Source organism: Nerophis lumbriciformis, linkage group LG26, assembly GCF_033978685.3.
Source record: "Nerophis lumbriciformis linkage group LG26, RoL_Nlum_v2.1, whole genome shotgun sequence".
Taxonomy (NCBI): Eukaryota; Metazoa; Chordata; class Actinopteri; order Syngnathiformes; family Syngnathidae; genus Nerophis; species Nerophis lumbriciformis.
In genome coordinates, this window is record NC_084573.2 from 26,485,001 (window position 1) to 26,502,361 (window position 17,361).

Here is a 17,361-nt window from a genome sequence, read left to right on the forward strand (position 1 = left end):
GTGTTACGGTGCAGATGTTCTCCCGAAATGTGTTTTCTCATTCTTGTTTGGTGTGGGTTCACAGTGTGGCGCATATTTGTGACAGTGTTAAAATTGTTTATACGGCCACCCTCAGTGTGACCTGTATGGCTGTTGACCAAGTATGCTTTGCATTCACTTGTGTGTGTGAAAAGCCGTAGATATTATGTGGCTGGGCCGGCACGCAAAGGCAGTGCCTTTAAGGTTTATTGGCGCTCTGTACTTCTCCCTACGTCCGTGTACACAGCGGCGTTTTAAAAAGTCATACATTTTACTTTTTGAAACAGATACCGATCATTTTGAAACCGATACCGATAAATTCCGATATTACATTTTAAAGCATTTATCGGTCGATAATATCAGCAGTCCGATATTATCGGACATCTCTACTACTGACTGCATCTGAAGTAAACGAGCTGCACCTTAGCTACATAAATTACATTACAAAAACAATGTGTAACGCCAAAAAGAGGAGGGCTTAAAGGAATGCCTTGAGGAACGCCGTTGTTATTTAAATTACAACTTTGGACCCCAGTTTCCTATGTTGGCTAGCAAGGTGAAAATGCCAATACAAGGATGTCTCAATGTGTTTACAGTAGTCCAGGTTCCTCTATAGCAGTCCTTCTCAAACAATGGGGCGGGCTTCCTTTAGGGGGGCGGAGTTCGTTGTCAGGGGGGGGCACGTGTGACCTTGGGGAACATGCTTTTTTTGCCGTACCAGAATATGATGAAGTGTATGCAGCACTTGGCTTCACTGTAACCACGATGGGAGACGAGGAAAGACCGTTGTGTTGTTTACTTTAATGTTAATAAGCTTACAATGTTATGCTGAGGTATAGTTATAACAGTTTTATAGACAAATTATACCATTTATAGTTACGGTGGACAGTGTTCTTCTTCCTAGGGGGGGCGTAATAGAAAATATTTGAGAAGCACTGCTCGATACCAATGGTCAAAATATCAACACTGCCTTAGGAATCTTACTCTTGATTTTATTGGTATTCTGTAATTATATCTAACCTACATACACTTTACAACCTTGTCAAAATATGAAACAATGTGTTAATCACAAACATTATTTATTTAACATATAAACCTTGAGCTTAGGTCAGGCTGGTTAGAAGTTAGAATTACTAACCAAATATACATATAATATATAATTAAATAAATAAACTAAATTAATGATCAATAACTGAACTGTCATTAACATTAAAGGGGAACATTATCACAATTTCAGAAGGGTTAAAACCATTAAAAATCAGTTCCCAGTGGCTTATTTTATTTTTCGAAGTTTTTTTTCAAAATTTTACCCATCACGCAATATCCCTAAAAAAAGCTTCAAAGTGCCTGATTTTAACCATCGTTATATACACCCGTCCATTTTCCTGTGACGTCACATAGTGATGCCAACACAAACAAACATGGCGCATAGAACAGCAAGCTATAGCGACATTAGCTCGGATTCAGACTCGGATTTCAGCGGCTTAAGCGATTCAACAGATTACGCATGTATTGAAATGGATGGTTGTAGTATGGAGGCAGGTAGCGAAAACGAAATTGAAGAAGAAACTGAAGCTATTGAGCCATATCGGTTTGAACCGTATGCAAGCGAAACCGACGAAAACGACACGACAGCCAGCGACACGGGAGAAAGCGAGGACGAATTCGGCGATCGCCTTCTAACCAACGATTGGTATGTGTTTGTTTGGCATTAAAGGAAACTAACAACTATGAACTAGGTTTACAGCATATATAATACATTTGGCAACAACATGCACTTTGAGAGTGCAGACAGCCCAATTTTCATCAATTAATATATTCTGTAGACATACCCTCATCCGCTATCTTTTCCTGAAAGCTGATCTGTCCAGTTTTGGAGTTGATGTCAGCAGGCCAGGGAAGCTAGGGTCGATATTCTTCTCTTGATCATCTTCGGTGGCATAAGGGACGGTGTGAGCCAAGACATCCAGGGGGTTTAGCTCGCTCGTCTGCGGGAACAAACTGCCGCCATTGCTTGCCGTGCTACCGAGGTCCTTTGTCCCTGAATTGCTCACACACTCCGGCAGATTCAATGGGGGTCTGGCGGCCGATTTCTTTGACTTTATCGTTGGAAATGCATCTGCTTTGAGTGTCGCAGGATATCCACACATTCTTGCCATCTCTGTCGTAGCATAGCTTTCGTCGGTAAAGTGTGCGGAACAAACGTCCAATTTCTTGCCACTTTCGCATCTTTGGGCCACTGGTGCAACTTGAATACGTCCCTGTTTGTGTTGTTACACCCTCCGACACCACACCAACGAGGCATGATGTCTCCAAGGTATGGAAAACAGTCGAAAAAACGGAAAATAACAGAGCTGATTTGACTCGGTGTTTGTAATGTGTTTGAGGAAATGGCGGATTGCTTCCCGATGTGACGTCACGTTGTGACGTCATCGCTCCGAGAGCGAATAATAGAAAGGCGTTTAATTCGCCAAAATTCACCCATTTAGAGTTCGGAAATCGGTTAAAAAAATATATGGTCTTTTTTCTGCAACATCAAGGTATATATTGACGCTTACATAGGTCTGGTGATAATGTTACTCTTTAAAGTGCAAATGAAAATACAGCTTCAGCACATGAGTCATATTTTTTGCGCTCAAGAAACTTCTCTACGACTCCAGACTTCTTCTGTTTGTTTGATATTGTCATTACTGCCATGTGTGGTGGGAAAGTGTATGACAGCTGAGTACTGCTACGGCTCATAGGGACCACAGCTGAGAAACAGATATATGTTGGCCTGGGCCCAACAACGGGTCCAGGCCCTATGGTTAAGAAACACTAATCTGGATTACTAGGAAGGGAAGTGTTTTAAATATGGATTCAAATCATCATAGGTCCCATTTAGGAGAAATCTGCGTAGGTTATGGATCTATGTTGTGAGTATATGCATACTTGCCAACCTTGAGACCTCCGATTTCGGGAGGTGGGGGGTGGGGGGCGGGGGGCGGGGTTGGGGGCGTGGTTAAGATATATATATATAAGAAATACTTGACTTTCAGTGAATTCTAGCTATATATATATATATAAAAATAAAAGAAATACTTGGAATTTCAGTGTTCATTTATTTACACATATACACACACATAACACTCATCTACTCATTGTTGAGTTAAGGGTTGAATTGTCCATCCTTGTTCTATTCTCTGTCACTATTTCAGAACACACACATTATACAAATATACATTATAGAATCAATAAGAAAACGGGAGCTCTAATTTGGGAGTCTGAATTAGGATCAGAAGTTCCTATATAAACATTGCGCACTCACGTCGCCTTTTTGTATTGATTACTGCAGCTGTGCACTGGATTCATTCACAAATACAAACTACAACTCACAAACACTTTAGAGTTAGGCTCCACCATCAGAATGTGTACTTAAACTTATAAAGATCACATGGATATTATTCAGTGAGTTGATTCACCAAAACTAACCTGTTATACAGGAAGAAAAAGCACACAGGACGTTTCAATTGTTCACAGACTGGTCGCGCTCATCAGAATGACAAGACACTTCCGGTCTGCAGGTGATAGCATTCAATTGGGAAGAAACGCCCTACTGCCCCCTACTGACCAGTGTGAATACTTATAAATGTGTAATGACAGCTCCAAAAACGAATTCAAACCACAAAATAAAATAAATAAATCAACACAAAAATGTGACACATTATGGGTGGGTCACATATGCATGTACAGTAGATGGCAGTATTGTCCTGTTTAAAAGTGTCACAACATTGCTGTTTACGGCAGACGAACTGCTTTAGGGTAGATGAAGACTTGACTGCTGTTGTTGTGTGTTGTTACCGCGCTGGGAGGACGTTAATGAAACTGCCTAACAATAAACCCACATAAGAAACCAAGAACTCGCCCTCGATCATTCTACAGTTATAACGTGATTGGGCAAGCAGGCTGTTTATATTGTGGGAACGGACGTGAGAACAGGCTGTCAACACGTCACTCAGGTCCGCATGGAGCTGGAGGGGGTGTGGCCTCCAGCTACGCCTGAATTTCGGGAGATTTTCGGGAGAAAATTTGTCCCGGGAGGTTTTCGGGAGAGGCGCTGAATTTCGGGAGTCTCCCAGAAAATCCGGGAGGGTTGGCAAGTATGGTATATGACTCCATATTAACACTACTGTTTACAGTTAGTTTATTCAACACCGTATCGATAATAATAATAATAATATCATAAATTTGCGACTGTAAAGTCGAATATATTTTTAGTGGCCCTTTAGGGGCGTTCGCCGCCCAACAATGGGCCCTATGGTTATGAAACAATGCTCGATGCAACATGAGCACTCTAGGGTTTTTGAGAATTTGCTGCAAAAATGTTTGTCCCCCAAGTTTTGAACTGAATTTGCAGGCCCGTATGGTATCATTCCTCTGAGCCAGATTGGGTTAGCGAGTTGCCAGTTGAATAGCCTTGGTGTGTATGGCCTAAATCTGCTGGGATAGGCCCCAGCTGATTGATTGATTGATTGAAACTTTTATTAGTTGATTGCACAGTACAGTACATATTTCGTACAATTGACCACTAAATGGTAACACCCGAATAAGTTTTTCAACTTGTTTAAGTCGGGGTCCACTTAAATCGATTCATGGTACAGATATATACTATCATCATAATACAGTCATCACACAAGTTAATCATCAGAGTATATACATTGAATTATTTACATTATTTACAATCCGGTTAGGTTTGGTTGATATCAGCATTTCAGTCATCAACAATTGCATCATCAGAGAAATGGACATTGAAACAGTGTAGGTCTGACTTGGTAGGATATGTACAGCAAGTAGTGGACATAGAGAGAGAGATCAGAAAGCATAAGAACAAGTATCTACATTTGATTATTTACAATCCGGGGAGGAGGGATGTGGAAGGATGAGGGTGTTGATCCAGGGTTGCAGTTGCCTGGAGGTGTTCTTTTAGTGTGGTTTTGAAGGAGGATAGAGATACCCTTTCTTTTATACCTGTTGGGAGTGCATTCCATATTGATGTGGCATAGAAGGAGAATGAGTTAAGACCTTTGTTCGATCGGAATCTGGGTTTTTAACGTGTTAGTGGAGCTCCCCCTGGTGTTGTGGTTATAACGGTCATTTACGTTATGGAAGTAGTTTGTCATGTACTTCGGTATCAAGGAGGTGTAGCGGATTTTATAGACTAGGCTCAGTGCAAGTTGTTTTACTCTGTCCTCCACCCTGAGCCAGCCCACTTTGGAGAAGTGGGTAGGAGTGAGGTGTGATCTGGGGTGGAGGTCTAGAAGTAATCTGACTAGCTTGTTCTGGGATGTTTGGAGTCTAGATTTGAGGGTTTTGGAGGTGCTGGGGTACCAGGAGGTGCATGCGTAATCGAAAAAGGGTTGAATGAGAGTTCCCGCTCGTATCTTCATGGTGCTTTTGTTGACCAGAGAGGAGATTCTGTAGAGAAATCTCATTCAGCTCACCTGAAACTCTTAACATAATAAGTATTGGGAACCAAACAATTCAATTTGATTCTGATTCTTGGAGTGACGATTCGAATCAGAATCGATTCTTGATTCAAAACAAATCTCGATTCAAATCGGTTCTCGCAATATATTATTTAGTATAATAATTATAATGCAACTATTCAAAACAAGGTACAGGTTAGAAAAGCTCCTTCTGGTCCAGTTACATTGAAATGGCCTAAAAATGTATTCTAAAAATGCATTCTTATATACACACACACACACACACACACACACACACACACACACACACACACACACACACACACACACACACACACACACACACACACACACACACACACACACACACACACACATTCTTGTAAATGTATTACATTTATTAGATTTAAAAAAATAATTATGAATCGATTTAAAATCGGGATGAATAGGAATTGTGTTTCGGATGTGAATCATTTTTTTTGTGCTCCCCTAATAATTAGGGTTGAAAGAAATAATTTTAATACACAAGACAAAAAGTGTGTATTTCAAATCAGAGGGGTCCAAAGTGTGGCCTGGTGCCATTTTTGGCCCAGCGCTTATCTATTATTGGGTCTAGGCATGTTCCAAAAATCGAATGAACTCGCAATATAATCAATAATTTTGGCATGTAAGTATGTCCCTCTTAAAAAAATTTTTGTTGTTGTTTTTTTTAAATAAAAACCGTACATTTGTGAGTAGTTGATGCTGAATTTACAATTTGAATAAGAATAAGTATGCACAAGTGAACATGGCGTGCAGTGTTATTTACTGTAGCTGCAGTCAGCTCGCTTTAAAGTGCACTAGCAAGAAGGTGAGCAGCAGTCGCACGAAGCTGTCATGTGACATTTCAGCGGCTTGACAATGACAGCTTTTTTTTTTTTTGTTACTGTACATCCACGTCAGCAGTTTGCTGGTGGAGTTCCGTGAAGCAGTGTCGTTGTCATGAAGTACCTGCCACCAAAAAGTTTGTTTAGAAGTGAAAGGAGAAGGAAGTTGTAAATGTGTAGCACTTTTTACTTAAAAGTGCTTACTCTGCGTTATAAATAACCCTGTCGCACATTATCTTCACATACAGGACATGGATTGTAAAACTATTACAGTAGGTCTGGATTCGGTTTGGCCTCATTCCTGTGAGAATCCTGCGTGTGACGTTGAAGCATTAAGGAGTGGGTGTTGGTTAATTTATCCAAATCTAGCTGCAGCGTGCTCAAACAACCACCAGGTGGCATCTGTGAGCAGATAATATCATATCATCTCTTTCTCTTTTGGCCTTATCAAGTCTTCACATGGAGAAAACACCATAGTAGTGTATTAGTCACTCACACTTTAAGTTAGGGATGAGCAGAGGTGGGTAGTAACGCGCTACATTTACTCCGTTACATCTACTTGAGTAACTTTTGGGATAAATTGTACTTCTAAGAGTAGTTTTAATGCAACATACTTTTACTTTTACTTAAGTATATTTATAGAGAAGGAACGCTACTTTTACTCCGCTACTTTTATCTACATTCAGCTCGCTACTCGCTACTAATTTTTATCCATCTGTTAATGCACGCTTTGTTTGTTTTGGTCTGTCAGACAGACCTTCAAAGTGCCTGCCTTACTGGTGACGTTTCATTTCGTTCCACCAATCAGATGTAGTCACTGGTGACGTTGGACCAATCAAACAGAGCCAGGTGGTCACATGACCTGACTTAAACAAGTTGAAAAACTTATTGGGGTGTTACCATTTAGTGGTCAATTGTACGGAATATGTACTGTACTGTGCAATCTACTAATAAAAGTTCCAATCAATCAATCAAAAGTGTGAAGGAAAAAAGATACGTTTTTATTTCAACCGTACATCCCGTCAAAAGCCTAAAGACTGACTGCACAGTTCCTGTCTTCACAATAAAAGTGCCGCTCCATCGCGCCTGCGCTTTCAAAACAAGAGTCTCCGAAAGCCAGCGCAAACAAGCTAGCAAGCTAAGGAGTTTGACGCCAATATATTTCTTGTAAAGTGTATAAAAACGAATATTGAAGCTGTACAAATAAGATGCCAAAAACCCACCACTTTCATGTAGTATTAGACAGAAAGGAGGAACTTTTCTTCTCCTCCATTTGAAAACGTGGACGTTATCATCACGACTGTCTGATTACAATCAACGCAAGTCATCAGAATCAGGTAATACACCAACTTATATTCTAGTCTTCATGAAAGAAAGGAATCTATATGTTAAACATGCATGTATATTCATTAAAACATCTTTAACATGTAAACAAAAACAGCAAAATAAATACATATAAATTATATACTGTATATATCAATGTATATGTATATATACATACATATATATATATATATATATATATATATATATATATATGTGTGTGTGTGTATGTTACTCATCAGTTACTCAGTACTTGAGTAGTTTTTTCACAACATACTTTTTAAGTAAATATTTGGGTGACTACTCCTTACTTTTACTTGAGTAATAAATCTCTAAAGTAACAGTACTCTTACTTGAGTACAATTTCTGGCTACTCTACCCACCTCTGGGGATGAGGCAAAAAGTAATCCAGACCTACTGTTAAATAACTTGTTCACTAATGTGTTTTTGTATATTATCTTTACTACATTTTATTATTTGGTATTTGTGTTTGTTTCTGATAGGTACAACAAGGAGGGGAAAACATAAAAATAACATAAAATAATGTATTTATAAAAATATGACAAGATTTGTCATTGTGAGTATTCAGATGTACTTATATATAATATGTATCCTGTAAAATATATACCAACTATTGTTACATAAAGGTTATGTATTGTATTGTTGATAAATAATTAGGTTATTATTATTATTATTATTATTATCATATCTGAGTGATGTTATGATAAGCTTTTGCTTCTTCCTGCTGGTTTTCCGGCACACACCAGGCTTATTTTTTAACTTTCTTTTAATACTACTATTGTTTTTTTCAGATGCCGATGTTGTATCGAAGATGCTATGTTTGCTTGTTTTTCCCCCCAAAATAAATGAATGAAATAGGATGAAATTTGTTGTATTTTGCTTGCTTGTTTATTTTGTTATTATCTTTGTTATTTTACATATCTTTTTGGTGGATGAAGCAGAGCAATGTTGAAAAATTAGAAAATGTGCAATTTTCCCCCAAATGTATTGCAATAAACAGTGCTGTCAAATGATACATTTGTTAAAATCAGACAAAATCACACGTTTGAGATGTGATTGGTCACAATAACAATAAATCTACTTCAAGTTGCGTGCATAGTTTAAAATAACTTTTTAACATTTTTTTTTAAATATTTTAGCACCAATGCAATTTAACTGTCAGAATGTCATACATGATTATTTTTCTAAGTGTGTTCCTTGAATGCACCACATTTATTAGATAAAACTTGGTAACAGTAGTATGTAGTTCCATCAGGGTGTATTTTGAAGCAAAAATGTCAGTAAACAAACAATAGTGGTTACCTAAACTATCCATGGTTAAACCAGGTAAAGCAGCATCCATCCATCCATCCATTTTCTACCGCTTGTCCCTAGGTATAGTGCATTTGCATGTGTGCAATAAGTATTATTATTGCTAATTTTTGGTTATTCGTTGTGTCTTACTTTTGTAGCTGTATGCAGAAATGGCGCCGCTGAAATGGCAGCTTGTTGCATCTGCTCTGTGCTCTTTTAATGTATTTGATGTCCTTTGTGTTTTTTAATGTTTCCCTCTTGCTTTCATGTGTTTATACCTTATTTTTGTTGACTTTTCGTTTCTGCAACCACATAATTTCCCCATTTTTTGGGGGAAAAAAATGCCTATCCAATGCTATCCTATCCTTACCTTTAAATGCGATAATTTTTCTTCATGAATCACATGAACTATTTAAATTTGACAGCCCTACGATTAAATGTATCCAAAATAATAATTATATTAACATGATACTACTGTCACAAAACACAATTTTAGAATGTAATAGCGCTACATATTTATTGTGGTCTCTGTCTCCCTCTGCTGTTTTACAGCGTGTCCATTTTGGTAGGTTCAGGTTTCATGTAAAAATGCCTTTCAGTTCCACATCACGTTTACGGATGCAAGTTAGCTGCATCTATGTTTACAGGGTTAAGGCCATAAATATAAACAATATTTAACGTGGTTTTGTTGGTATATTTTTAATTATACCTAAACAAGTGGGTGTAACATTTGAAACTGCACACAACCGTATTCAAAACAAATATCAGTGAGGCACACTGCAGCCAACAATGTGATTATAAAGGGTATTTAACGCCAGTATACAAATATTCTAATCGTGTTTTTTTTTTAATCACACTCATTGTATGGTAATTAACTATCCGTGTGCTGATGTTTCTGAATCCCGACGCACCCTGAATGGGGCGTGTTGCTGTGTAGTGTGGTCACCTGACTCTTGAGCGGGTCATGTGGCGTTCAGAGTCCGCTGGAATACCAGGGAGAGTCGAGACTTGACGGTGGTCTCTCGTCCCGGCTTTTGTGTGTCCCGGTCAGACTTCCAGCATGGCGTGGACCAAATACCAACTGTTCCTGGCGGGACTTATGCTGACAACCGGCTCTATTAACACGTTATCGGCCAAGTAAGTACACGCTAGTTTGATACATGTATGCAGTGATGTCAGCTAAAAACAAACCGGGTATGGACGGTGTGTTTACTACGCGTAATAACTGGTTTACGACATTGTCGTACAGTGTTTCCGTCCAGCTTATTCCATAACATGTTTACGTATCTATTTACACGCAATTACTACGTACTTAGATAATAGCATACAATGCTAGTTGCTAACGACATCCTTTACATGACAATAAATGCATCATGTAAAATAAGATTGCTGCCAGAAAGGAAACACACCTCAAACAGCTTCATCTGGTGATAAAAACTACAATATGTCCAGTTTTGCTTGTTGAAATAATAATAAATATAATGAACGGCATGGGGTGTTCATCGTACCGTGACTAAACATGTTAGGTCACGTGTCCCTGCAACGACTGGTAGGCAATATCCTGTTTATTTGAGCCAATATTGTAACATTTCATTTTAATTTAATCTAAAAAAATTTAAACATTAATTGCCACAATTATGTAGTGGAAATGAGATTAAATGAAAATGAAGATCTGAATAACAAAATACTTCATGATCTGAAGTAGTTTCATTTAGGGTTGGACACTGGTTCCTCTTTCGAATTGAGTTCCCAACGATTCTTTTATAATGGTCATAGTGTGATTTAAAACACGTCTTTGTGGTCGACATAATATGAAATGGTGGTTCTTTGGTCAAAATAAATTAATAATAATGATAAATGGGTTGTACTTGTATAGCGCTTTTCTACCTTCAAGGTACTCAAAGCGCATAAAGGCATAGATTATGTTTTTCAGACCATCTTCAAGCCGTTTTGTGGGCGGTCTTATGTATGTGCCTCCACTTTGACTGCGTAAATCATCAATCAATCAATCAAAGAGTATTTCTATAGCCCTAAATCACGAGTGTCTCAAAGGGCTGCACAAGCCACAACGACATCCTCGGCTCAGATCCCACATCAGGGCAAGGAAAAACTCAACCCAATGGGCTACAATAGGGCTGGGCGATATGGCCTTTTTTCAATATCTCAATATTTTTAGGCCATGTCACGATACACGATAAATATCTCAATATTTTGCCTTTGTCTTGAATGAACACTTGATGCATATAATAACACCAGTATGATTATTCTATGTGTCTACATTAAAACATTCTTCTTCATACTGCATTAATATATGCTTATTTTAAACTTTCATGCAGAGAGGGAAATCACAACTAAGTCAATTGACTAAAACTGTATTTATTAAACAGTTATTAAGCAGTGGCACAAACATTCATGTCATTTCCAAAACTGAAAGTGCAAGATTGTCAAAGACATTTTAAAACAGTGCACTTTTGTGCATGATGTCACGAAGATGACATATCAAAACAACACTAAATTAAAGTGCATTTTTTTGTACAGAACGCCACTACAATAGTTTAAAACAAATAAAGTGCACTTTTGTGCATGATGTCACACAAGATATTTCAAAAACTGTCAAATAAAAATGAGCTGCATAAGAGGAACTCAAATAGTTTATGTCCTTCGCTATGTGGTAGGTTCCTGCGGACGTTATCTCCTTCTGTTTTTGACTATTTGTTTCATACGGTGTGGAAATGGTTGCCTCTGCATTTTGTTGGTGTGGCACCGAACGGAGATGTTGACATGCGGAGTTTCAAACACTCTTCATTCTCTAGCGGGTGACTTTTCAAATGATGCTCCATATTAGCAGTAATGCTACTTTTTGTAGCAACGCTTTTGCCCCACACTTGACATATTACGGTTGTCTGTTCGACATATTCCCGCTTGAAGCCAAACCACCGCCAGACGATGGACCCCCTGCTGTTTTTCTTGGGAATTAATTCTTCCTTCATTTGTTACCAGATTCGCACCTTCTTTCTTTCATATTACCACTCGCACCACAGCTAACGTTACCCATGCCGATACCTCTCTGCTCCGCGAGGGCGTATACGTATGTGACGTATGTAAGAAGGTGCGCTTGTTTTATGTCTCTGTGAGAAGGAGAGACAACAAAGAGTGAGAAACGCCTGTAGTGTAATGCCCGCAGCTAAAAGCAACTGCGTGAGAACATATACTCGAATATCACGATATAGTCATTTTCTACCGTATTTTTCGGACTATAAGTCGCAGTTTTTTTCATAGTTTGGCCGGGGGTGCGACTTATACTCAGGAGCGACTTATGTGTGAAATTATTAACACATTACCGTAAAATATCAAATAATATTATTTAGCTCATTCACATAAGAGACTAGACGTATAAGATTTCATGGGATTTAGCGATTAGGAGTGACAGATTGTTTGGTAAACGTATAGCATGTTCTATATGTTATAGTTATTTGAATGACTCTTACTATAATATGTTAGTTAACATACCAGGCACGTTCTCAGTTGGTTATTTATGCCTCATATAACGTACACTTATTCAGCCTGTTGTTCACTATTCTTTATTTATTTTAAATTGCCTTTCAAATGTCTATTCTTGGTGTTGGGTTTTATCAAATAAATTTCCCCCAAAAATGCGACTTATACTCCAGTGCGACTTTTAAATGTTTTTTTCCTTCTTTATTATGCATTTTCGGCCGGTGCGACTTATACTCCGGAGCGACCTATACCCCGGAGCGACTTATACTCCGGAGCGACTTATACCCCGGAGCGACTTATACTCCGAAAAATACGGTATATCGCACAAAGACAAACCCGCGATATATCAAGTAAATCGATATATCGTCCAGCCCTAGGCTACAATGAGAAACCTTGGAGGGGACCGCAAATGTGGGGACCCGCGCCCTGGGCGACCAGTGCAATGGACTGGTGGATCTAGTTAATAGTGTGAGAGTCCAGTCCATAGTGGGGCCAGCAGGAGATCATCTTGAGTGGAGACAGGTCAGCAGCGCAGAGACGTCCCCAACTGATGCACAGATGAGTGGTCCACCCCGGGTCCCGACTTTGAACAGCTAGTGCCTCATCTGTGGTCACCTAATCTGTGCCCCCTCCCTCTCCGCGAAGGAGAGACGGCAGATCAACTTGTCTAAAAGGGGGGGTCTATTTAAAGTCTAGAGTATACAAATGAGTTTTAAGATGGGACTTAAATGCTTCTACTGAGGTAGCATCTGTAACTGTTACCGGGAGGGCCTTCCAGAGTACTGGAGCTCGAATAGAAAACGGAAGACACTGAAGCACCGGCAGTGAGGGAATTCGTCCAAAAGATGGCATCATAGCACAAACAATAAAACACCCTTTCAGAGTTTTTGCTTGTTTTTTTTTTTTAAAATAAAAATAATTTTTATTAAAGCCATCAATTAAGAAAAATCCTTACATTAGCCACTCTGTCTTTGAAGCCACAGGGTTCAAAGTGTAGGAAAAAAAGTAGCGGCTTACAGTCCGGAATTCACGGTAAATTTCTGGATCATCATTTGTCTCAATGTAGTCTTTGTTGTCTTTCATGACGCCTGCCATGATTAGTGATGTTAAAATGAGCAAAACACTGTGTTATTATGAATGTGCCTGTTACTACATGCTTACAGCGCATATATAAAACCTTCAACTGACTTTTGCTAGCGTTTATTTACGAGTTAGAATGCATAAAAAAAGGAAAAACGTGTGGTTATCTCTCATAAAGACGGTGAATTATAGGTAAAATTAAAGAAAAAGTGCAGTTCCCCTTTAAGCCAAGTCTTTATAAACGTAACCTTTTATTAAACAGAGTGTTGATGGGATTTCCTTTTAAATGATTATACAAACCCCGTTTCCATATGAGTTGGGAAATTGTGTTAGATGTAAATATAAACGGAATACAATGATTTGCAAATCCTTTTCAACATATATTCAATTGAATGCACTACAAAGACAACATATTTGATGTTCAAACTCATAAACTTAATTTTTTTTTTACAAATAATAATTAACTTAGAATTTCATGGCTGCAACACGTGCCAAAGTAGTTGGGAAAGGGCATGATCACCACTGTGTTACATGGCCTTTCCTTTTAACAACACTCAGTAAACGTTTGGGAACTGAGGAGACACATTTTTTAAGCTTCTCAGGTGGAATTCTTTCCCATTCTTGCTTGATGTACAGCTTAAGTCTCCGTTGTGGTATTTTAGGCTTCATAATGCGCCACACATTTTCAATGGGAGACAGGTCTGGAATACAGGCAGGCCAGTCTAGTACCCGCACTCTTTTACTACGAAGCCACATTGATGTAACACGTGGCTTGGCATTGTCTTGCTGAAATAAGCAGGGTCTCCATGGTAACGTTGCTCAAACATATGTTGCTCCAAAACCTGTATGTACCTTTCAGCATTAATGGCGCCTTCACATATGTGTAAGTTACCCATGTCCTGGGCACTAATACACCCCCATATCATCACAGATGCTGGCTTTTCAACGTTGCGCCTATAACAATCCGGATGGTTTTTTTCCTCTTTGGTCAGGAGGACACGACGTCCACAGTTTCCAAAAACAATTTGAAATGTGGACTCGTCAGACCACAGAACACTTTTCCACTTTGTATCAGTCCATCTTAGATGAGCTCAGGCCCAGCGAAGCCGACGGCATTTCTGGGTGTTGTTGATAATAGTAGAGTTTTAACTTGCACTTACAGATGTAGCGACCAACTGTAGTTACTGACAGTGGGTTTCTGAAGTGTTCCTGAGCCCATGTGGTGATATCCTTTACACACTGATGTCGCTTGTTAATGCAGTACAGCCTGAGGGATCGAAGGTCACGGGCTTAGCTGCTTACGTGCAGTGATTTCTCCAGATTCTCTGAACCCTTTGATGATATTACAGACCTAAATGGTGAAATCCCTAAATTCCTTGCAATAGCTGGTTGAGAAAGGTTTTTCTTAAACTGTTCAACAATTTGCTCACGCATTTGTTGACAAAGTGGTGACCCTCGCCCCATCCTTGTTTGTGAATGACTGAGCATTTCATGGAATCTACTTTTATACCCAATCATGGCACCCACCTGTTCCCAATTTGCCTGTTCACCTGTGGGATGTTCCAAATAAGTGTTTGATGAGCATTCCTCAACTTTATCAGTATTTATTGCCATCTTTCCCAACTTCTTTGTCACGTGTTGCTGGCATCAAATTCTAAAGTTAATGATTATTTGCAAAAAAAAATGTTTATCAGTTTGAACATCAAATATGTTGTCTTTGTAGTGCATTCAACTGAATATGGGTTGAAAATGATTTGCAAATCATTGTATTCCGTTTACCGGTATATTTACATCCAACACAATTTCCCAACTCATATGGAAACGGGGTTTGTATTAAGTGTTATACATGAACAAGTTTAAAGATGAAAATATCTCATAGTCAACCGTTTTCTTTACTTCCCTAACAATGTGTGATGTCAGCTGTCTGCTGCGTGACTCACGCTTGTCCATCCCGTAGTTGGCGTGTCAGCCGAGCAGCATCCAATAAAGTAAAGTTCACTTTGCTCACCGCAGACTTTTACAAGCAGGTCACGTTACAGACGGACAAATATTGCTACTACTAGCTGACGTTTCACGACAGTCACATGAAACGGATACAAGCTCACAGGGTTCGTTGCACCTCGCTTAGTCTACTTTTACTGAAGCAACTTTTTTTTTTTATCTCGATGAATCAGGCAGCGGACTTTAATTTCTGATGTGTGGTGATGTGCTGAGCTTGAGGAAAGTGCTGATCTGTCACGTTTCGCCGCCACAGTCCCTTGTCTTGCACATTGAAACGGAGAACACGTGGATCACGCTTCCTCTTCTGTCAGACTACGAAACTTTTCACCAGGCAGAGATAAAATAAAGTTAAAGTACCACTGATAGTCACACACACACTAGGTGTGTTGAAATTATCCTCTGCATTTGACCCATCCCCATGTTCACGCCCTGGGAGGTGAGGGGAGGAGTGAGCAGCAGCGGTGGCTGCGCTCGGGAATCATTTTGGTGATTTAACCCCTAATTCCAACCCTTGATGCTGAGTGCCAAGCAGGGAGGCAACGGGTCCCATTTTTATAGTTTTTGGTATATAATCACGACTTTCCAGTCTCAGGGCGGACATTAACCACAAAGCCACTGAGCAGAATATTAAGTGTAACAAATTAAAAGTTTAAAAATAGAGGTTCACTTTGCAAATATTTTCAGATAAAATGCAAGACTAGCGATTTGTGACTTCAAAATGCAATGCCAATTCACGCAAATTCAACCAATCTCTGCACATTTTGGCCAATCATTCACTATGTTTCCATGCACTAAATTAGTCCGATTTCTCAAATAGTTAATTTTTTTACACATACTGTACGTGTAAAGTCCAAGTGTCCATGCACTCTCTAATGTGACTATTGGTCATACGACGTGTGATTATCTCCTTTTAGCACAGATAAATAAATATATTGCTTTTCCGGTTGACCTATGACGTCACGCTTGCCTCTGTGGCTCCTTACAAGTTACCAGCCTTGCTGTGCTGTACCTGATGTCTGCTGTAATATTGGCACAGACTACAAATAGGGACGATACTCGAAACAGGTTTTCCCGGTTGTTCGATAAGAAAAGAACCGAGTCCTAAGACTCGCATTCCTTTTTGAGGACCGGTACCCGTTATCGAGACCACTATAGTAAAGAAAAAGAGTTGGTTCTTTATCCGAATCCCTGGGAACGAATCCCGTCCCGACCAGAAATGCCCTTTGAGACATCACAAGAAATGACGACACGTAGCTCAGTCATTAGGCGCAGATAGGGAAAGCAGGAAAAAAATGGACCGGAAAAAGCGCTCCAAGGTGTAATAAAGTTCAAAACAAAAAGGTATAATCCAATGAATAACTTTACTGAGAGATTTGAGCAGGGTACAAACACATGACCAACACTTTTACGACCAACCGGAAACATAGCAACCAGGCTAGCAACGCACTTCCTTTACGGCAGCTGTCGCAACGTTCTTAAAGCAACCGCAGCACATACATATATACACAACATATATGACATGATCTCCCTTTTTTAACTTTTGTTTTTCTTTCCTTGTAAACAAAACAAAATCACACTGTATATGTGTTGTCTGTCTAATTATAAATAATGCAGACGAGGCGTGTTGGCTGAGTTCTTGACGTTTACTTTCACAGCGTGCTCATAACCTCATTCTTAGCTGCCGGGTGGCGACATGCAACAACACTTTTCGGGGCTACCGCGCATGCTCGTCACTCCCGTTGCATGCTGGGTAGTGTAGTTGTTATATTCCCTAGCCTAGCTCATAACATCACATC

The 17,361-nt window shown here is 39.3% G+C and overlaps 1 protein-coding gene across 1 annotated transcript in view; it reads left to right on the top strand.

Moving 5' to 3' along the window:
* The first annotated feature begins 9,892 nt into the window (after window positions 1-9,892).
* slc35f6 (solute carrier family 35 member F6) overlaps window positions 9,893-17,361 on the top strand; it is a 28,104-nt gene continuing 20,635 nt past the window's right edge. Inside the window, exon 1 of the mRNA XM_061986736.1 lies at window positions 9,893-10,123. Coding sequence (XP_061842720.1) covers window positions 10,047-10,123 — 77 coding nt within the window. The 5' untranslated portion in view covers window positions 9,893-10,046. The remainder of the gene's footprint in view (window positions 10,124-17,361) is intronic.